The sequence below is a fragment of the Erithacus rubecula genome (genome assembly GCF_903797595.1).
Source record: "Erithacus rubecula genome assembly, chromosome: 3".
Taxonomy (NCBI): domain Eukaryota; kingdom Metazoa; phylum Chordata; class Aves; order Passeriformes; family Muscicapidae; genus Erithacus; species Erithacus rubecula.
This window is the reverse complement of record NC_136689.1, coordinates 66545691-66568176: the sequence shown is the minus strand read 5'-3', so window position 1 is coordinate 66568176 and position 22486 is coordinate 66545691. Positions and strand designations below refer to the sequence as shown.

The 22486-nt window shown below is 40.1% G+C and overlaps 1 protein-coding gene across 2 annotated transcripts in view; it reads right to left on the bottom strand.

The window, feature by feature from the left end:
* The window catches only part of LOC306799648 (interferon regulatory factor 4), a 75215-nt gene that overhangs the window by 34006 nt on the left and 18723 nt on the right, over positions 1 to 22486 (bottom strand). Inside the window, exons 4-7 of one of the 2 annotated variants that reach the window (XM_079300989.1) lie at positions 11964 to 12013; positions 6709 to 6783; positions 5019 to 5190; positions 473 to 2126 (exon numbers count right to left, since the gene is read on the bottom strand). In XM_079300989.1, coding sequence (XP_079157115.1) covers positions 1941 to 2126; positions 5019 to 5190; positions 6709 to 6783; positions 11964 to 12013 — 483 coding nt within the window. In that variant the 3' untranslated portion in view covers positions 473 to 1940. Of the gene's footprint in view, positions 1 to 472; positions 2127 to 4996; positions 5191 to 6708; positions 6784 to 11963; positions 12014 to 22486 lie in introns of those variants that run through there. The other variant, XM_079300990.1, reaches the window with a different exon arrangement.

Below are 22486 nucleotides of genomic sequence, written 5' to 3'. Positions count from 1 at the left end.
ATCCTGCTCCCATCATGCTCAGTACACTTAAAGCACCTAGTGCAATGAGAACCCTGATGCAGGCTTCACCTTAGATGAAATGGATCCGTCAGTTCCACCCCATTCCCTTTTTTCCTTTTAGGTAATTATTGATATGCACAACCCATGTTTCACAAGCCATAGCATATTTCTTTTAAGATACTTAACAACAGATATTTAACAGCCAGAGTTTACTTGACCCAAAAGCCTTGCTCCCACCCAAAGAATTCACTGCCACCTGCAAGCAGGAAATCACATGTAGAGGAATCTTGTGAAGGAATGGGAGGCCAGAATACCAAAAATTTAAAGACACACAACAGTCTATTTAGTGTGCTGATTGCTTCTCACTCAGTGCTCAGTTTTTAGCATGATATACACCACACTTGAACAAAATGAAGTGCTTGGTTTTAGTTTTCTATCTTGACTGTTTGGGTAGTATTTTTTATTTTCTAGAATCTTCAAGAAAAGTAGGCCTCCCATCCTCCAAGTCAAAGACAAGAAATCATGATCTTGGCATCAGGGCCACCCCACATTATACCATCAGAAATCAGTAAGCTGCCCAGCATCCCTGCTGACATATTTGAAGTTACAGTCTTACAAGCCACTTGAGTCAGGCAATGGCTCAATTCCAGAAACACACAACATTACCAAGAGCTGAGTATGGCCCCTAGTTTCAACCTAGTTTAAATATATTGTACAAATGCATTCCTATAAATCTGATCACAGCAAAATATATAGTGGTGTTTAAATGGCAGGAAAGTTGAATTCCAACAACTCAGTCTTTAAACCAGTGTGAAATATGAGTAATTTTAAAAGAAACCAATAAACTTCTCAAATACAGACATTTGTGAAACACACATGCACACATACGCTCTCGCACACACACGCACCCACTTACTTCACTCAGTGTTAGATTAAGATTACACAAGGCAATTTTCAAGGTTGCATTTACAACCACAATGACAAGAACAGCATTTTTGAGGTAGCTGAAGTCAAAGAGCAAACCACAGCACAAGCAAAGAAACAGGTGCTCGCACTCACACCGAGCCCACTCTTTGGAGACGCGTTATCGTGTGCGCAGGGGCGTGTGCTGAAGAGGCACGTGTTCCGTGGGGAATGAAGTTCAGCGGCTCTGGAGACGTGACAAACTGCTCTCCAGAAAAGCTTATGTTGGGAGACCAGATGCACAGTCAAGGGACCATGGCTTAAATCACTGCACATCAGCTGAGCTGTGGTAACAGCCTGGGTGCTCTTGGTCTGTGGCAGCCCTGCCGACGGCTCAGTCTCATGGGCACTGAAGCAAAGACAACCGTGGCGGTTGAAGGTGTTATTACTCAGAGCTGTCTGTCCCACTTCTCTCCTAGTGCCACTGCTGGGGGAAAGCTACTTGGGCCCCTGTCTCACCTGATCCAGCTTTCAGCCCAGCATTCAAGTTCACACCCACCTCCATGCCTGTGGACTGTGAACAGGAGCAGCAGAGACACAGACCTGAGTTCCCTTCTTCAGGTGCAGTAACACCTTTGCCACTCTAAGAGTGCAGAGATACCAAACTGTCACAGCTTGAATCACCAGACTTCATCTCTCCAAGCCCTTTGCTAGCCTACAACAAGAGGAGTTGAGCTAACCTCACAGCAAATGCCAGGCAATGTGGGCAGAAGGGGATATAGCTGTGGCTGGCAGACAAAATGCCTCAGCCACAGTAACTGGATCCTGTCTCTGGGCATAAAACAGAGCTTGATCCTGCCCAAATTACAAAACTGTGTGAAACACACTCATACACACACACACATAATGTCATCAAGAAGCTTTCTATAAATCAACAGTTTGCATGGCTCACTGCTGAAAGTCTTGAAGATGGGATGGAAAACATGGCAAGATGTTCTGCAAAAGTAGAAAGAAAAAAAGAAATCGACCTCTTGTGATTAGGTCTCTGTTGTGTAGTTGCTGTACGAGAGTGATGGCACAGATGAGAAGTTGTTATTCCATTGCCTTCCTCCAGTAGTCTGATGCAACTCTGCCTGCTCTTTGTATTTGCTCAGAAGATTTTTGGCTTCTTGCAGATCCTGAGAAGAGTTTTCCCCATATTCTTCTTTCAGCCACTGCCTGAACTGCAGAAATTGAAAATACATACATAAAATGATGAAACAGTAACATGAAATTGATGAAGTAATTCTTCTTCCTGTTCTACAGAATTTCAATAACCTTTAGGATCATAAGCAGTTTAAAGAAAAGCATTCTAAATATTCCATGTCCTTCAACAGCAGCACAGAATGCACAGCACAAGAACACGTATTTGAAATCATTGAGACCCCTTACATCTCCTGAAATTACACACTGGAACAGTTTGGTTGACTGGAGTAATACAGAGTAAGGAACACCTGCTGGGAAAGGACACCCTGGACTCAAGATCTCCCTGTTCCTGCTGCATACACAAACAGTAAGAGGAATTAGCATGGAAGCCAATATGATCAGCCAACTTGCCCAAGTCACAACAGGCTGCCAGAAGGTTAAAGATCAGAATGTGAACCATTCTTACAGGTTTTTTATCTTGAGCCTACAAACACCAGTAGTAAAAAATGTAGTGTGGATATCATAATAGGTGTCTTCTAGGAAGAAATAGTCCATGAGTTTTATAAGCTATAGAATAGGACCCCATATGTTACTGATATGAATGACTGAATACGTTGTATGGTAAGAGATGTACCAGGCCCAGCTGGTGGTCAGTCCAACTCTGTATCCTGCTCTCAGAGTAATCAGATATAAAGGATGAGGAAAGAATCAAGCAATGGAAGGGCAATAATGCTGGGACCTTTTCCCTGGCCATTTCTTCAGCTTGCAGCAATTTTTCAGCTCAGGCAAAAATTTTCAGGTGCTTTCAGAGGTTAAAAAATTTTATCAAACTTTATTAAAAGTTTATCAAAATACTTTAACATAAAGTATCATTATGTTTGATAACGCAAATGAATTCTTTTGTCATGAGATCTCATTTTAAACCCACTTTTTTTTACCACAAGATACCTGTATGCCAGCAAGTTCCATAAGTACATACTGTATAAATGCCCCACTCCTTTTCCTTGATTCAGACCTGCCAATAGATAACTCTGTCTCATAGGAAAGAGTGGAAATTTCACATGTTCACTTTTTCTCTCCACTCAACTCTGACACTTTACCTGTTGGAGAATTTGAATCCAGCTGAGGATAATTCCAGCTGAGAAACTGTCAAATTCCTGACAATTTTGTTGAGCTTACCTGCACAAGCAGCTAGTAAACACAGATTCCAACTGTCACGTCTCAGTGTGGATAATATTAATTTTCCAAACCTTAACCTTCATAATTTTGTTCTGCTTGGGGCTCATGAACAGCTTGATCCATAAAGATCATTTAGTAGGATATTGAGAGACAAGACCTCAACATAGATACTTCTTCCCATTACCTAAAGAGGTCCTCAGGCAAATCTGAAGCCTCAGGCTTCAGTACAAGTTTGAAACAGGTGCAAATTATGCCATGACCTTAGTGACTAAACCTCATCCTATAAGACCCAAGGTCTAGAGGACAATATTCCAGAAAGCCAACAGGATACCACTAGCCTTTGGGGGCACAGAAAAACACCAAATGCTGCTGAAATCTGAAAAGAGTTCACGCCCTTGGCAGATGGCATCATTCCACTGAAATCAGGTGTGTAAACAGACACCTGCTGAGGATGTGGTTGCTCTTAAAAACAGTAAGAAACTACAGCCCAGCCAGTGAATACAGGTGGATACTTCTTTTTGCAACCTACTGCCTCCCCCTCAGTGAATAAAGACAGAATGCACAGTCCATGGTGGATGAAAAAAGAGAGACGTTACTGTCTTTATCAGGCTATTTGCATACGGCCTTAATTGTCATTGCTGTTAGACAAACCAATTAGAGTAGAAATGACTGTAAGGGAGGAAGGAGACAAGTCTGGAAAGTCCCTCTCTGACTTTTGTCTCTTAAAAATCAGTTATTCTACCATTTACACCAGTTCCAAACAATCCAGGAAACATTCAGTTAAATATTAAAAAAACGCAAATGTTTACAGTTGCTAACTGCATCACGCACAACAAATGGTAATTTCTAAACTCTGAGCTTTCTGCAGCAGAATGACAGGGATGGAATAAAAAAAAGCTACATCCTTTGTCTCATGTTTTGCTTTCCGGCTTTGGTTTGCCTCTATTGTTGTTATTTTTAATAAGCACAACAGGCACAAAAGCCCACACAATAACAACATGCTGAGCAATGGAAAATGGAAGGCACAGCTTCAGTAGGTTGGTAACATAAGTGGAAGTCACCAATCACCCACAGGGAGCAGGTCTTTTGCATAGGATGGGGTTTTTTTGGTGTAAGAAACTAATTTTTGTTTTATGAAATCTCTCTGGCAGTCCTACTCTTCTGTTGATTCTCCTAGTCCTACAAAGCCTCCAAAGGCTAATAAGAAAAAAGGGTCAGATCTGAGGCTGCCCTGAACATCAGAAAACTTATTAAGTCTTAGCCATAGAAGGTAGGAGGGGGGTCACAACACACAAATCATAATGAGGACTAAGTTTAACTCCTGACAAAAAATATTTGTGATTATGATTTCTTTCCTGCTTACTATTCCAAATGAATGTGTTGGGGGGAAACCCACTATTTTTATGAACAGGTTGGCCTTTTTGCTGTGTTCTCACCCTTTACCTTTTACCCCCCTAAAGGTGTTAATCTTGAACTATGCCTTAGCTCACATGAAGCAACCACTAGATTAACAGCCCAATTGGGCAGGAGGTGTTTAGATGCTGTGCTTCCTTTCTCTCATCCAGCATTCCCTGATACCTTCAGATCTATCAGTATCTCCTTCATAGAGCAGGCTGGGCTAAGAAGCCATTCCATTCCTTCACAGCAAAAACCAGGAGTGAGATAAACCTAACAGACCATAAAATAATGAGAAGTAGCCCATGATCTGACTTGGAATTATGTTCCACACGTCTTTTTTGTATTTCATTTACCTGATCAACATCATGTTTTTCGAATTCCTGCAGCTGTCTCTGGAAGCCCATGTTTGGATTGGCACAGGATCTCGCCGCACGGACAACAGACAGTGCATCTTCCCAGCCAAAGTCTGTGATGGTCATGATGTAGGCAACCACCAGTGTGACACTCCTGGAGACACCTGCAAGGCTGCATGGAAAAGGAGGTGCAATACACTGAAGCACTGCTGCACTTCAGCTGTCACAGGTAAATGCATCACTTCTCAACATCACAGCAGACTGCTGTGTTGCTTGCTGTGAGGAAGAAATACTATAATATCTGACTTAAATGGTTTGGGTGCAGCTCTTCAGGTGCAGCAGAAAAAAAAATCTTCATGATCAATAAAGTGGGTTCTGAGTGGTAATTCATTTGAGACTGAGAAGGAAGAAATAAGCATGAAGTAGTCACAAAAGCAGGGGGCAGTGCACACACTCTAAGTTAGATTTGGGTTTTAAAAAGGCAGAAGTAAGTAATCCACTTTCTTTCTGCTGTTTATACAGATCAGAGCAGTGAAATAAGACTGTTTCCTCTCCATCATGAATAAAGGCTGCAATTTCATGGGGTCAAAATGAACTTTAACTGAACCAACAAGAGGTATATATCTCTGTTGCTTGAGTTCCTCTTTCTGCTATCCACTGCACTGTGCAGCTTAAACTCTCAGGACTACAGTTTCCCCAAATGAAAAGCTAGGACAGAATCATTCATTATGTCTGGTTGGACAACACTGGACAAACTCAGAACTATTTCTATTGAGAATATAAAGGATGTGTTAAAGTTATATTTACCATAGTAAATAGAAAGAGTTACCAGACTCTTTCACCATTTTATGTTTCTGAAATACTTCACAAATTTAAATATATGTTTTTTAAAACTGTGAGTATTCAGACTATTTATTCCTGTTTTCCATACACCAAGACTGACCAAATGGCTCATGTACAGCCCTGTCATGAGTCAATAGCAAACTGAGGATTTATGCTCAGGGCCTGTGTACAAGTCCAATGTTCAAATCACGAGATGACTCCGATTCCACATATAGACTCAGATATGTCCCTTGGACATACAGCACAAAGACCACAACCAATAGCAGAGAGCAAGAAAAAACCCAGGGTGGGATTTCCTTTTCTCCCAGGAGCATCTCTCCAATCAGGGTCTTGCTATTAGCAAATGCAACATTTGAATGCTTCAACAGTTTAAAAAAGAGAAAGAGGGAAAAAAAATCAATTTCTGTTCAGACAGGTTTTTTAAACAACTCTGAACTCACCAAAACAGCTGTTATAGAAACTAAGCAAATTATTAGGATTATGGAAATCACATTTAAAAATACAGTGATTACAATGATGGGAAATAAATAATATGTCTTCAGTCAACACATTCCTAGTCAAATCAATCCTACAAAAATGTTTGATAAGAGAATGTCAAGAAGAATTTCTTGGGCTTCTTTCATCTCCAAGGAGCTGCCCACCTCAGAGATTCAAAAGTCTTAGCATAAAACTTTAATAGCATTTGCTAATCTTCTGAGTCATTTATTCAAAATAATAAAGGGGGCAATTCAGTCCAAGAGTATTTTGCTACAGAGGGGAGATGATCACTAATTTATTAAAATTATGAACATCCAAATCAAGGGAGAGAAATCCTTTAAAAGTTTTTTTTAGCAAGCAGTATACATACCAGTGAACTAAGCAGCCTTCACCTGTGAGCCGGCACTCATGGATAAATTTGATGCTCTCTCTGAAATGCCTTGCTCTGAAAACAAAAGCAGAAGGGGGATAAAGAAAGTGCTGTATTTAGTAAAATCACTACTTAGAAAGAGAGAAATATATCCGAAAGCTCACTTCACGCGATTTCTAGAATTTAGAACTGAATACAGGTCTTACAAAGTAAAAGTTATTGTCCGCCAATGAAACACAAAACTCACTGACATAAGTTATTTACCCCTCTATCTGAATAAGAAAGTGTTTTTTTAGGCACTACAGTGTGATAAACTTTATTCTGATGTCTGTCAAGTCTTTATTTTGGTTTGTGTTTGATTCTTCTTTAAAGCAGTGACTTGACCTCATATGTCCTTGTGTGCTCAGATGTCAGATGGAACTCAGCACAACTACCTGAGCAGTTCTCCAGACACAATGTCTCTCACAAAGAGACCCTATCTGCTATCCAAACTTAAGCTTAACTTTAACTCTATCTTCCCCCTCAAGCCATGTGCTAGGGAATATCTAAACATAAAGACTTTCTGCTTGGCTATGTGAAATCACTCCCTTTTGTCTCTGCTATGAAAAAATGCTCAATTCAAGCCCTGTTTTCTTTAGCTCCTTCCAGTCTTCTCCTTTCAGACAGCAGTACCCCTTCTGCCCATATTCAGGGTGTCAGCCTACAGCCCGTCTGTTTTAAAATAGCAGAGGAAAAAAGCGAAGACTCCATTTCCAAAGTTCAGGGTTTATAATCTCATTATCCTTTACATATGCCCCTTTGATTTTAAGTGGGGACAGTTTAGGATAGCAAGTGGGCAGCTATCATCATCTGAGTGAATATGCAGCACTGCCTCCTTGCATCTCAGTTCCAAGTTGCCCATCCTGCCTTTCCGACTGCGAAGCCTTTGGCGCTGCCTGCAGTTTACCCCAGTTGCAAGCAGCACCTCTTAGTTCAACAGAGCTGGAGCTCACTGTGGCCTTTGAGAGCTCTTGCAATTCAAGTTCACAAGCAGAGGAAAGAGGTTCTTAGGGGGCAGTCATTACCAGGCCTGTTGGCAAGGGCAAACCTGAAAGCACATTGCGCTCAACACCCATGAAACACAACGTCCTGTATGCAAGATGTTTCCCCTTTCTGGGTGAATATTACACCACAAGGGTAAAAGAAAAAAACCTCAGCCCAGCACCAGCAGCCACACAAAAATCAGGAATACCCACATAAAAGGAAGCTTCCCTTCCTGTCTAACAGTGCAGCTGCTGATACTGTAAATACTCCCGACCTGAAGGACAACACTGATGCAACAGAGTGTCGCTGCCAGCAGAACTTGCAAAGGCAATGATATCTAACTGGAATGAACAAAAAAAGAGAAGATTCCCAAAGCCTGGGACTCCCTCTCCAATACAGTTCTCCTGCATCACTCGATACAACATGGGAAAAACACCTAGAGAAGACCTGAGCAGTTTATTTGGAAAATCTCAAGCTTTAGCATAGCAGGTCAACTCAGGGTTTATGTTTTTCAAGGAACTGATGAAGTATGTGGGATAAGTGAAGACAAAGCCCTACAAATGCAAGTGTACTCAGACTGCCAGGCCAAACCACTGTCACTAGCTGAGTTCTAACAAATCATGGAGCTCAGGTCTGCAATGGGAGCACAAGAGGTTTCACATAAACAAACTTAGAGGACAAATAAGATCTCTGGCTATGTGTGCAGAGGCTTTGCTATTGCACAATGAAGAGCTTAGCTGAGATTGAAAGCATTCACTCAGATGCAACTTGGTTTGGTCTGTATTGACAACCTGATCTTCTCATCTTTTCTCTTTCTCTCTAGAAAATCTGGCCAGGGCAGCAGCTTCATGCACCACTGAATTAATTTCAATGGTCTCACACAAGTTTTGGTAAAACACTTCCAACCTCTGATTTGAAAAATATCTCTGACTGAGCACAACACCTTTGCAAGGTACTAAACATTGTGAACTCCATTCACACAATTTTCTTCACCCTTCCTCACTGCTGATATGCTTTCAAGTGTGTCTACAGGCATTCATGAAAATGAGAAGAGAAATAGTAACACCTAAAATTAGTGCTGCTCTATAGCACCCTGGCCCCTCCTCACCTTGAGCCATAGAAAAGGAGGTATGTACCCTTCCACAACCCTGTGGCATCAGGGTCTCTTCTGGAGCCAGCAGACACAGTTGCCTAAAGTAATTTTCAAAGTTATGGTAAAATCATGTTTAGATGAAAACTAAGATTGAGGACCAGTTAGCTGTGTGTCAAGTGCCAGACACAAAGAAGAATGGTAAGTCTAACACTAACCACAAAGCAGTTGACTATCATCTCTAACAGGAAAGCACTTGACAAATGTGTTGATTTGCAGCCCATTTGTTGGACTTCAGGACAATTTATGACATGATATCTGGCTCTTACATCTCCCAGCTGAAAGCTGGGTCCTGAACTGCATCATCTTCACAGTGGGAAAACACCACAGGAAGAAGCACCAGTACAACGCCCCGACCAGGATGTTGTAAGAGTTATCTAAAGTTACGCATTAGCACGCTGCATAATTCAAAACCAGACCAAGAGCAGAGTTATGATACCAGAGATGTATTTGCTTTTGTTGCTAGTTGGACTTCTACAAATACTTATAAAGGTTAAAAAGACAGCACCATCCAAATCAGATAGGACAAAGCATCTTGATGTTTTTTTCCTCTGGTGATGTAAAAGAAAAAAAGTCTATCAAAATTTTCTCTTAATAGGTCATCTGGCTTCTGTATTATCATCACTAACCACCTGACTGTTGGAGGTTAATTCCTTAGAAACATGCAGCCAAAGACAATTAACTGGAACAGGGCAGGAAGGAAAGATTTTATATCTATAGAAGTAACTTTTTAGTGACGAATTCTATAGAAGACGACATTTCTGGAGCAGTTACTGGCCCAAGGTAAAATTCTCATAGACCAGAGAAAACATTGATTTAATATCTAGGAAGAACCTTGAGTCTGAAAAGCAATTGCTTTCTTCCTATGCTTGCTAGGGGCAGAACAGAGGAGTAAAATAAAGCTTTTGAGACACTTTAGTGAACACCCACATGCTAACAGGGGAATCCCTGCTGCATTTCCCTGGCAAGTCATCCCTATGAGGAAAAGAACTCCACTAAACAAGTTTTCTAGGAGTAAATGTACATTACACACACAAGAAAACAGAAGTTTCCTTCAGAAAAATTGAGTTGAAGTGCATTAAGAGCTCACAGCCTCAAAATTCAGTGGGTAAAAGGCTTCCAGTTGGTCCTTGCTGCTGGGAAACAGACGAGAGCAGCGTGCATCAGTTGTGCCTGTCAGCCATGGCTAAGAGAACTCAAGGACCTGCAATTCAGGATGCTGCTTTGTTAGTTGTTTGGGTTTTTTCCCTGACACCAGCAGAATCCCTCTTTCAGAAGAAGGAGGTAGACACACAAAGATGTTGCAGAGGGACCAATTCTCTTTCCTGCTCCCTATCTATCCCTCCCTCCACAGTGGGCACAGGCAGTATGGTTAACCACTCCTAGATAAAACTGCATCCAGCCCTCGCAGGCTGAACAAAGACAACTTCCTCTTGCTTTCAGAAGACTGCATGTGCAAAGCAAGCAATGGTGCTATTTGTGAACATCATGATTTGATTTCACTTGAGGGCCTGGACTGTATAAAGTAAAAGAAGAAAAATCCGTTACTCATCAAGTTTTACTTTAAGTGATCAAATGTATCAGTATTAGAAGTAATGACGCTTGCTTGCAACCACCTGATACCAAAGCAAGTATTTTAGCTGTCTGCAGCACAGCAGAAACAATACTCATGCAAATATTCTATCCTTTCAGAGAAGTCTTAAGAGCCTTGCTACTACAACGGACAGCTCAAGCACAGGAGCTGGTTCTTCAATAGAACTCCATCATATTTAACAGGGAGGGAACTGTATATTCATTAATGTTCATCATAAATGCCATCCTTTTTCTTTCCATTCCCAATTGATCTCTAAATACTACACACCTCAAAATTACCATGAACAATTCATGACATGTGAATGTCTTCCTCTAATCTCATATTAGCTTTCCTTCCCAAAAGAATATTTATTTAAATTTATTTATTTTTATCCTAAATATTAAGGCCATGGAAGCTGTCCATGACAAAGGCAGTTAGCTATCTGCCTTCTCATTACAGACCTGAAATTTAGGGGATTAGGGTGTTTTTTGTTGCGGGTGGGGTGTGGTACTTTTTTTTCCTCCCTTCCCCTAAAATCATGACAGAAATACAGAACGAAAAGGCAAATCATCACACATCAAGTGCCACACTGGAATCTTTCTAGAGTATGAGAAACACATGCTCTAAAAATATCCCCCAAAAGCATGAGCCGGAATACTGCTGTGATACAAGAGAAAAGCAGTGCTGCACTTCCTTCCGTACCTACCAGGCCTCTTTCCACTACTTGTTTCTCTACCAAAACATGGCAGCAGGATGTGGCTGAAACCCCCCTCACCTCTCCCCAACATAAACACTGAGCTCTTGAAGAAAGAGCTGGTCACCATCCAAATTCTTTTGTTTTGATTTCTCTTTGGAATCAAGACTTGCTAGGCTCAATTAAAACCAGCAGCAAGTCAATTAGCATTACATGGACTTTAGCAGAGATTAGAGAGAGCAAGGCTTGGACACCCTAGTTGCAGTACCTATGTTCTCAAGGTGAGAGTCACTCAGAAAACTCCCTGTTATGCCAGCTTATACTAAGAGCAGCAGGGACTTCTGAGGCAGTCAAGAAGTCCCCAGCAGATACAGTTTGCACAGAGGGACTTTGTTTTGAAGGCCCACTGTGAGGAATTTATTTCAGCCCTTGAGGCATCAGGCTTCAAACCTCTTTCAAATATTTTGGTTTTTTAATGGCTGCAGTTGGCACTAAAAAAAAAAAAAAAAAAAAAGGGGGTGGGGGTGGGGAACCAAATACAGATTTACAAAAACAGTGGCTAGAATAAATTGTGACTGAACTAGGCCCAGACTCACTAAAGAATTCCTGAAGTTTAAGGCCACAAATGAAGAGTGTTTACATACTGATGTTCCTACAAACACAAACAAAAAGCAGGGTGAAATGAAGTGTTACTGTGTTCATGTGTGTAATACTCATTAGAGATCAGAATCAGAGCTTTCAGCAAATTTTAAAGTAGGCATCATGGTACCATGGGATTTCTGGGGTTTTGTGATTTATTTTTGAAGAATACTTACAAGTTCTGCGAGGGTGAGTCAGCAGCAGGAATGCACAGATACTTCATTCCCTGTGTAAAGAAGCAGAAGTTGTTCAAGTTAAACACATTTATCCAGCACAGTACAAGTCCTGCTCTAGACTGGTGAAATAGTAATGATTTTGAGGAAGCAACACCATCATTAAGACAAGCAGAGATTATCTCTATACAGTCAGATTTTAAAACACTTGCTTTCACATTGCTAAGACACCAGCATATAGCTAAGTCATGCTTCTCCCAAGGCTCAATATGAGATTTTAAAAAAAGGCACATCTTTACTAAAAAGATCTAAATTTTTTTTTGAAAACATAATTGTTCTTGTTTTTCTAGGAAAATGAAGTTGCATCTTCTCCTGCGCCCTTCCCTTTCTCTGAACAGATGTTACAACCTGAAATTGTGATACGCAGTTTCTTTTAAACTCACACAATCATTTTTCTTTACCCAGCTGATAAACCAAACAAAATGTATTTCAAAGAAGAAACATGTTTGTGCTATGGATTTTGGGTTTTTTATTTTTGGAAACCTTCAAGAAGGACAAGCATATAACACATACTTTTCTTCCACAAAGTCAGTGTTTCTTTGTTAGTCAGCTATCATAAGAAGTGACATGATCGAGTAGGGAAGTTAGATAATCATTTCTGATGCATTAAAAATGTTACTGGATATATTTAAAACAACATATTTATAACCCTATGCTACTGCTTTGCATTGTCAACGCTCATTTCAACTGTCATTTTATTTTCAAAGTTTTCTTTGCTCCTAATGACTCTTAACACTTCTGAAAGCACATTTAGCTGACTTCTCAAATAGGACTTCCAAGAACACAATCTGTGGTTCAGACACACAAAAATTACATTATTCACTGGAACTCTTTTGAATTATCTCAGATGCTGAATTATGAATTCTTCAGATGCACTTGTAAAGATAATAACTCAAGCAAAAGGTCATTATAAAACACACCTTAATGTAGCCTTTTGTAACAATGCACACCCCTGTATTAATCCCACACGTTCAACACCACACATGTAAAGCTGCACATTTATGTACGACAGATCCTTTGCCAACAAGGTGGAACACAATCTGCACCTACCAAGCATTTTATTTGCCAGCTGAGGGAAGAAGAGGAATTTTCACTGCTCAAATGTGTGGCTACCTGAGGCAGCATCATCTCCAACCCCTTTGACTGCTGGTTCAAAACCCTTCTATATTTTCCCTGCACGCACTTTGTTTCTTCACTTGCCATGGCACAAAGAGCCTTTTGCAAGAGATCCTGACCCCAGCACCATGACACACCTCTGCAAGGTGCACAAACTTCACCACTATGTCAGAGATGTGGGAAACATTAGAAATAGTCAGAAACATTGTGGGAAACCAGGAGGGCTCCACAGCCAAAATCTGATCCAAAACAACTTGTATAGACACATTCCTTTAGAAAGACAGTGTAGCAGTAATACTTACATTGACATTGATAGGCTGCTGAGCCAAGGATAATTGATTATATTAACAGATTAAGTACGATAATAAGCATTTGTATCACACATCTGAGAGGTTTATCTTGGACACTAGTATCACTTCAAGTGAGTCATTCCAGTAAAATGAGGGCCTGAGACCCGAAAGTAAATTTACACGCTATTCTTTCCCTGTCACCTCAGCAGCTCCATACCATTGAAAAATTGAGAATTGAGGGCAGGAGATGGGTTAGCCCTGGAGTGCAGCCATGCCAGAAGGTTCGCTCCTCCAGCACGCACTGACGCAAGTTGTTCCGCAGATTTCAGAAGCTATGGCACATGCTGAGTGCATTTCACAGGCTGAGTGCAGAGGGGCTTTCAGGTCATGTTCACTCTAAAAGCAGAAGTAGCACCAACACAAATTTAAGACCTGCAATGTTCTTATTTTTGTCATGGCTGGTTAGTTCCAACTACTGCAAGTGAGCATGAAACCAGCCTATGAAAGAACACATGGTCCTGAATGGCTCATCCAAAGCCTGATCCTGGACACCTTCAGCACTTACAACTTAGAGTGGAACCCACAGCACACTTCTCACTGCTGTGCTTGCAAATGCTCAGCATCAGCCTGTCAGCTTTATTAATAAATCTTCTCAGAAAGGAGATGGTTTAAGTTACTGGAATTTGGTATTTTGACTGATGTATATCACCTGTGTTTTTGGAAGGCTGTGGTGATGGACTCCTCCCTGTGAGGAAATAATCACACACTCAACTCAGAAATAGTTACAGGTGGGATTTCAAAAGTACTGTGCAGTGACCTAACCCATCTCCCACAAAAATCAACAGTGAAACTCTCAGCAACTTCGAGCCAAACACAGCTTGGCCAGAGTTGGTAACTCCTGAGGATCCCACCCTACCACCTAGTTTTGCTTCTCTTAGTTGAAATAATAATTATAATAATAGGATCATTCATCATAACTGGATACTTGAAATACAACACCACCACAAGATTGTATGAGGCAGGTATTAATACATGATAACTCAAGATTTTTTGTGTAGAATATTCCCACATTGCTGGAATTAGATTTCCTTCACACATGCTGTATTAGCCTTTATTTTTTCTAAACATATCAGCAATAGGAAGACACTTAATTGCTGAACCCTACTGTTTGTGACTTTTTTGGAAAAAAAACCTACCCAGAATCATAATACTTGTTTATCTGTGCCCCAAAACACTAGTGTCTCCTGTGCACATACCCTGCAGGTACCATCAAGGAACTGGGACCTTTCAAAGCTGAACAGTTTATGCCAAGCAAACAAACAGCTACCTACAACACATAATATAGGGTACTAGCATGCAACAATGACAGAAATACCACTATTTTCTTACCTAGCAGTTTGTCTGCCATTCTCAAACTGCAAAGCATAAAATGTTAGGTGGCAACAATCACTGGAACAGTGACTACAACAGAGTAAGTGAAATCAAAGACTGTTGAAGCCAGCTTCTTGTAAAATTTCAACAGGCTTCAAACTGGTCCTTAGTCAGCAGTTTCATTAAATAAACCTGAATCCAGTTGCAGATGCAATATCCCAGGTTGAACCAAGATTGCATATGTCAACCATATGGAAGTCTTTATTTACATCTTTTTAAATTAAGGACTCTTGGTTTCCTAAGAATTAGTTTTGTAAAATTATTCAGTGAAGGAAGGACAGAACAACTCAAAACAGGTATTGTGCCACTTCACCTACACACACTAAATTAGGTGCTACAGAGCAGCTACTAATTTCAAAACATGGTATTTATTCAAAACAAAGGGAAAAGCTTGCAAAGCATAAAAACCGATGAAAAGAGAAACGCCATTTAAAATCCTATACAAAGCAATGCATCCCCTTTATTTATTGAATATTCTTGCATATATATTGTTATTCAAACATTTCTTCAGCTGACAGCTATGTCAGCCATGCTTTATCTCTCCAAACACACTTTTCCTCAGAGTACCCAATTAAAATCTATTGATCCATCCTTTTTTAATTACATGGAATCTATGTATATTATTAGATAATGTAACATCCTAAACATATGGAATAGGTACAGACCCAAGCTCCCAGGGCAGTGAGATGCTGAACACAGCATTCTTCTGCTCATCTCTATTCACTACTTTCCACTTGTTACTTTGAAATAACTGCTCACTTTCCTTTCTCCATCAATCACCTTTACCACCAAACACCCCTACCTTCCAACACACACACACACTGCAGATCTTTTGCTTATTACTCACATCATGATCCTAACTGATGCCCCCATCAAATTAAAGCAGTGCTTCCATTTCTTTCAGTGTATTGAACGTGTTACATTGTCGAAAAAAAAAGAAAAATCAGTAAAATAAGATATAATTTACTTTTTTTGTTTTCTGTTTCAGCAGAGTAACCACCAAAACTAGATTTCTCTCATAGGCCCTGAAACTAAGTGTTGCAGTTAAATCGATACAGTGAGAGCTAACAAAACTAGGGCAAGTATTCAGATTTCAAGATTGTCAAAGTTGAAACAAGGGAGAGTTAAGTAAAATTTCTAAAATTCACTGTTATTTGAGAAACTACAACAACACTTGTGCAATTTCATCAGAGATTCTGAAATTAATAAGTCACTTCTGCTGCAGTGAATATCAAGGGATTAAACCACATTTCAGGTGTATACATTTATATGCAGAAGCTTTACACTTTACACAAAGTTATTAATGAAATTCTGCCAATATTCTAATTTCTAATTATATTAGAGGTTGATTTACTAAGATTGGAAACTGAACAGTTATGTCACATTTGGAAAAGTCGGCAAGACTGAAGAACAAGACCTTCCCAATGTCATTAGCTTTTAAAAAAGCTTATTAAATCCTGTATATCCTTCAGTGCTCAGGAACATAACAGTCCAGGATAAGGAAAACTCTGTTTCTATTCTACTTAAATAGAATCTTATTTCAAAAACTCCAACTTAATTTTAACTAAACTTGTAAAAACTTTGGGGTTTTTTGGTAGAACTCGCAGAATTTTGCAGTAGCAGAATGACATATCTCTAAGTGCCAAACGTCAACTAATGGGTCAATGACTGAAAACAGGACCTTTGCAAAGCACACACAAACTCAATCATACAATACCAAGAAATATTTCAGTGAACAGGATAAAATGCAAAAAGTATTGTAAGACAAATGCAGCACCTGCAGATGGCTGCTCCTTTGCAGTGATCAAAGATATTCTGAAGTCACTGAGAATGATTATCAGTTTGATTATATCTTAGTTATACTAGTATGTATTCATATGTAAAAGGAAACTGTCCAGCGATTCTTATATAAAATGAGTACCCACAAAATAGCTTGCATGAGAATAAGGACTAAAAATGCTACTCATTATTTCATGTTCAGTTTTCCAAGTAATGTTTTTACAGACATTTTTCAGAATATCATCTCTGCCACTGCTGTACATACATTTCTGAGGCTCTAGTTAGCACTGGAAGCCTGAATCTAGATTATCAGATTTTAAAAGTTGAGGAGAGAGGGAAAGAACCTCAAATAACAAAATTTCTGCTCTCCAAGGGCAGAGTGTGGGGGGAAGGGTCCATAAAAAAAAAAGTTTAAAAAGAGCAGTATTGTATTTTTGACATAAAACTTCTCTATTTAAATTTATGTAAAGATACCATCAACGATTTCCAAGAAATTTTTTTTTAACATAAAACCCTAAACTTATATTTGTGAACCGAGATGCAAATAGAAAACCTCTAGCACCTGGCAAGTTCTTTCAGGTTAGTCAAAAACCATGTGTTAATTTGAGTCGTCACATCAACAGATGAGGACAGGAGGACTTATTTTTGTTTAGGGGCATTTCAGCAAAAAAGCTAAAGTGGGAAACAGCCAGCACAAAGCTTCCTCAAGCCAAACCAACGAGAGTTTATAAAGGGTTTAGTCCAGTAATGCACCGAACTGAACCTGCTAAACTGAAAACCGTTCAACCGTTTGTTTGTCCTTTCAGTTACTTTCTGTAGCAATCACCATTAGTGCTGATTTTATTAATGACTCATAGAAAATGCATTTGTGTTCCAGCTGAGAACAACCACTAATTGACTTTAGCTAACAACACACTCAGGTTTGGCTTTGAAAAATATTATAAATGAAATTGCAATTACATTAATTATACGGACAGCAGCAAATGGGACGCTCCTGCAATAGAATTCATACATTTCATTTGTGCTATCAGGCAAAATACAATGTCAGGGTTTTTTAAAATGCTGGTTCATAGTTTTCTTAGCAAGTAGTCTCAGTGACACTTCTGAAAAGCTCCTTAAGGCTGGAATCACAAATATAAAGTGTCCTGTTAAAACCCTTCTTCCCAATCTCTCCTCTCTGAAATTAAGAGCCAAATGTTGAAAATTTAAGGATTTTATAATTGCACAGAGCTGTAGTTACTATTTCTAATTCTAACCCTGAATTTCAGTTCTAACCTGTCTCATATGAAGGAATGCAGAGTGGGAGAAAACACTAATGAGTCTATATTAAACTGTGGTTTATCTAATTAAGGACATGCCAAGATGATTTACAGGACTTCAGCTGAGAGAAAGGACTTTGTTAGTCTGCCTTGACCATATGGCTTATTCAAGCTCCCAGGCATGTCAGGGCATATGTGAGCACTACCAATCACACTTGATCCCTAAACCCTCAAGAGGGTCTCTGGGTACTAAAATAAAACAATATATCAAAACTGCCCCTTTCTTTAAGGGAATTCTGGAACATGATCACCACACCTCTGGAATATGCTCACATTACTTTTTTCACATTACAAGGACAAAGGGCAATGGCTTCAATCAGAGAGAGAAAGTTTAGATTAGTTATTTGAAATTAATTCTTTACTGCAAGGGTGATGAAACACTAGAACACGTTACCCAGAGAAGTTGTGGATTTGCTATCCCTGGAAATGTTTAAGGCCAGATGGGATGGTCTAGTGGAAGGTGTTCCTGCTCATTCATGGTAGGAGGGTTGGAACTAAATGATCTTTAAGGTCCCTTTCAACCCAAACCATTCTATGATTCTGTAATTAGAAGTGTGGGTTAACACATTCCATTTCAAGTCCTCTGCAGAATCAGGTCAGAGCACTTGTCCTTTTCTGGTTAACACCATAACCAAGCAATTAGAAATACCAGATGTGTACTGGTCTCAACATCCTCCATGCAAACAGCTCACCATTGAAAGCTCCAGGCAGTCCTCATCCTCTCCTCCCTGCCACCTGCCATGACAGGAACGTGCTTCCCTCCACACAGCTCGTGTGTGGTGAGCAACTCAATCCGTGAACTAATTTAGTGCATCACCACAGCAGCTTCTGCCAGGGCTACCCCATCATGAAGGCCTGGCCCGACACACTTTAAAAGCTGCTTTGTGGAAATCTGTTGGTAGCTTCTTAGTGGGATACTGGGGTAAAATTTGAAAAATTACTCAGAGCTCCCAACTTCACAAGCAGAATCAATGCCAGACGAGGCATTACTTCAAACTAGAATTGTCTGGTGCTGCTATACCTGAAAGAAAAATGGTAGCTGTTTTGCTCAGCATGGTCTTCTGAAACATCTCATGAGGCAAAACCCTTACCATGAAAAGACAGTGAAACATCACAAAGCAAAGTTAATGTTTTTTTGTTAGAAGAACTGCTTGTACACTTTCTCTTCAAGTTAGCACAATGGCTGAAAACAACAGCTTTTAACAGTGGTGATATCGGAGTTTAATGCTATAGATTGAAATGCAACAGTCCAAGTTGACTAAATTATTAATTTGTAGAGCTGGTCTTTATATGACAGCCATGACCTTGCTATATTAGTACCTCTGATTTTGAAGGCTGTCTTGCCATCTCCCTCTTTAACAGTTTCCATAAGTATTTGGGTTGGATCTCAATGACAACAGAACCTGTGCAGAGAACATGTTGCCTAGTTATACCCAGCAGGATCTTCACTTGTCATGCCATCAAGATGCAATTTTCATATATGAAAGGCCTCCCACAGTTCAAGACTTCTGCATGCTATCCAATATTGCAATACAGATTTTTTAACAGATTGACTTGTTTTCACTCCTAAGCAAAAGGAATCTCTCCAGAACCAACATATATTGTTGTTGTTTTGTGTTTTGTTTAAAAAAAGGAATACAGCTGACTGGTTTCCCAGTACTTACCTTTATAGTTAGTTCATGTTAAGCAGTGATATGCCTTTGAGTCCAGACAAATGCTTTCTGGACTACTATCCAGTGTGAGGACTGTCCTCAGAGAGTGAGGGATGAACAGATCAGGGGCAGGACTACAAGGACTTGGGGGTGCTGGTGGATGAGAAGCTCAACATGGCCCAGCAATGTGCACTCACAGCTCAGAAAGCCAACAGCACCCTGAGCTGCATCCAAAGCAGTGTGGCCAGCAGGGCAAGAGAGGAGATTCTGCCCCTTTGCTCTGCTCTGCTAAGACCCCACCTGAACTGCTGCACCCAGCTCTGGAGCCTCAACACAAGAAGGATATGGACTGATGGAGTAAGTCCAGAGGAGGGATACTAAGATGTTTAAAGGGATGGAGCACCTCTCCTAGAAGAAAAGGCTAAGAGAATTGGGATTGTTCAACCTGGTAAAGAGAAAGCTTTATTGTGGCCTAATTGTGACCTTCAAGTCCATAAAGGGAGCCTACAAGAAAAATGGAGAGGGACTTTTTACAAGAGCATGCAGTGATAGGACAAGGGAAAATGACTTCAAACTGAAAGAGAGTAGGTTCAGATTAGATGTTAGGAAGAAATTTTTTACTGTGAGGGTTAGACACTGGAACAGGTTGCCTGGAGAAGCTGTGGAAGTGTCCAGGCTGGATGGGGCTCTGAGCAGACTGGTGTAGTGGAAGGTGTCCCTGTCCACAGGAGGGAGTTGGAATGAGATGGTCTCTAAATTCTCCTCCAACCCAAGCCATTCTATGAATCTATGACTACAAAACAAATCACTGAAGCAGCTTTCAGCAATTCCAAAACTATCAGCTGGGGAAATTGGGGGCATTAACAAATGATTTTTTTTCTCTTTTTTTTAAGCACAGGCTGATTCCTGTTATACACACACATAAAAACATCAAGTCAATCAAGAAAGTGCAGCCATGAGAGAAAAAAGCTTCCCCAAACTTGTGAAAGAAGGAAAGAACCAGAAAATTTAAAGGAGATAAGGCCAAGGTTCCCTGGCCAAAGTTATCACATTAAGTGCTAACAGAAGATATCATAGGTTTCTACAGTCAGAACCTAAATAGTTGTAAAAATGCAATCCACAAACTGTGTTAAACAGATTACTTGCATTGTGCCAGAGCTGCCAGTTCAGTTCTTCTAAAATACCTGACTTTGCTTTCCATTTCCAAAAAAGCACACGTGTATTCTAAAGATCATGGGTAAATATGCAAGATTATCAAGCTCAGCTAAAACTGTATTAAGACTTACAACACACAGCCAGGCTTGAAAAATAGAAGCAAGATTCCAGATTTTAATGCAAGCTGGTATGAATCCATTATCTACACCAGGTCTTCAATCTATGACCATTTGATCTTATAACATTTCTCAGTTTTTGATAGGTGTTCAATCATTTTAGCTCTTCACTTTCTTCCAAAGGTGGGATTTAGCAGTCTGTTGTACATTTTATTTTTAATTCATAATCTTGATTCAGCGCTTCCTCTTGTGATTTCCCCAGCTTCTCCTCTGTAATACCTCATAAAACAGGTATATCACACACAGCATTTAGCAGTGATAAATCTGGTGAAGAGAAGTTATACATCTTCTCCATGACATCCTTATTTTTCTACAACTTCTATTCCTCACTTCCTTGTTCTGTTCCAGTTACAGCATCTTTTCATTGCCTGTATTCTATTAATGCATTTGGCTATTTACTCAGGGAGTATGAAAGATTTTTCTAAAAGATCATCACAGAGCTTTTTAACCGTGTTGTTCCCTTTCAGTTCAGCTTCTTAAGTACTGAGTCTTTGAAAACCTATTTCTACTTGGATAAAAATTTTAGAATTTGAAAGGAAAAAAATATCTAAAATTCTTTATAAGACAACCTGGCTGAGAAGTTCTTTATTTCCAAAGACACAGCTCATGTAAGTTGTGCTGGCTGCATAAGCTGATAGACTGGACAAAAAAGATTATAGAATCATAAATTATGCTGCCAAGCTGGAAGGGACCAATCAAGATCATTCAGTCCAACTCCCAGCCCTGCACAGCACACCCCAAGAGTTACACCATGTGCTCTGAGTGGACTGTCCAAACACTTCTTTGAACTCAGACAGGTTTGGTGCAGTGCTCACTTTCCTGGGGATCCTGTTTCAGTGCCCAATCACCTTCTGGGTGAAAAACTTTTTCCTAATATCCAACCTAAACCTCCATTGACTCAGCTTCATGCTGATTCCTCAAATCCTGTCACTGGTCATGAGAGGGAACAGGTCAGTACTTGCACCTCTATTTCCCCTTGTGAGGATGCTGAGACCACAATGAGGTCTCCCCTGAGTCTGCTCTTCTCCAGGCTGAACAGCACAAGTGACCTCAGCTGCTCCTAAGGCTTCCCCTCTAGACCCCTCACCATCCTCGTGGCACTTCTTAGGACAGCCTCCAATAGCTCAATGTCTTTTTTCTATTGTGGTCCTCAAAACTTCACATAGTATTTTAGTCAGCAACCAGCTTTTCTCTCCCTCCCACTCACCTACCATATCAGCACTTATTTAGGTAGTCAAATTCAAGAAAAAAAAGAGGGGAAAACCACTGCTCTGGAGACAGTATGTACCAGATTAAGATGATATTGTTAATGGCAGCAGAATACGAAGTAAAAACAGATAACTGTCCACTTATGCAGAATGAGGGGGAGTGGCAATCAACATACTGGAAATAAAAACCAAACAAATATTCTGTAGCCACAGAAAGAAAACTGACAGCATACAGAGGAAGCATGATGTAGCAAAAAGCTACTCTTCATGCAGTTCCTCATTAACAGAGTGAACAACACAGGTTCAGGCAGGCATGCCCACATAAACTCTTGTTGATTTA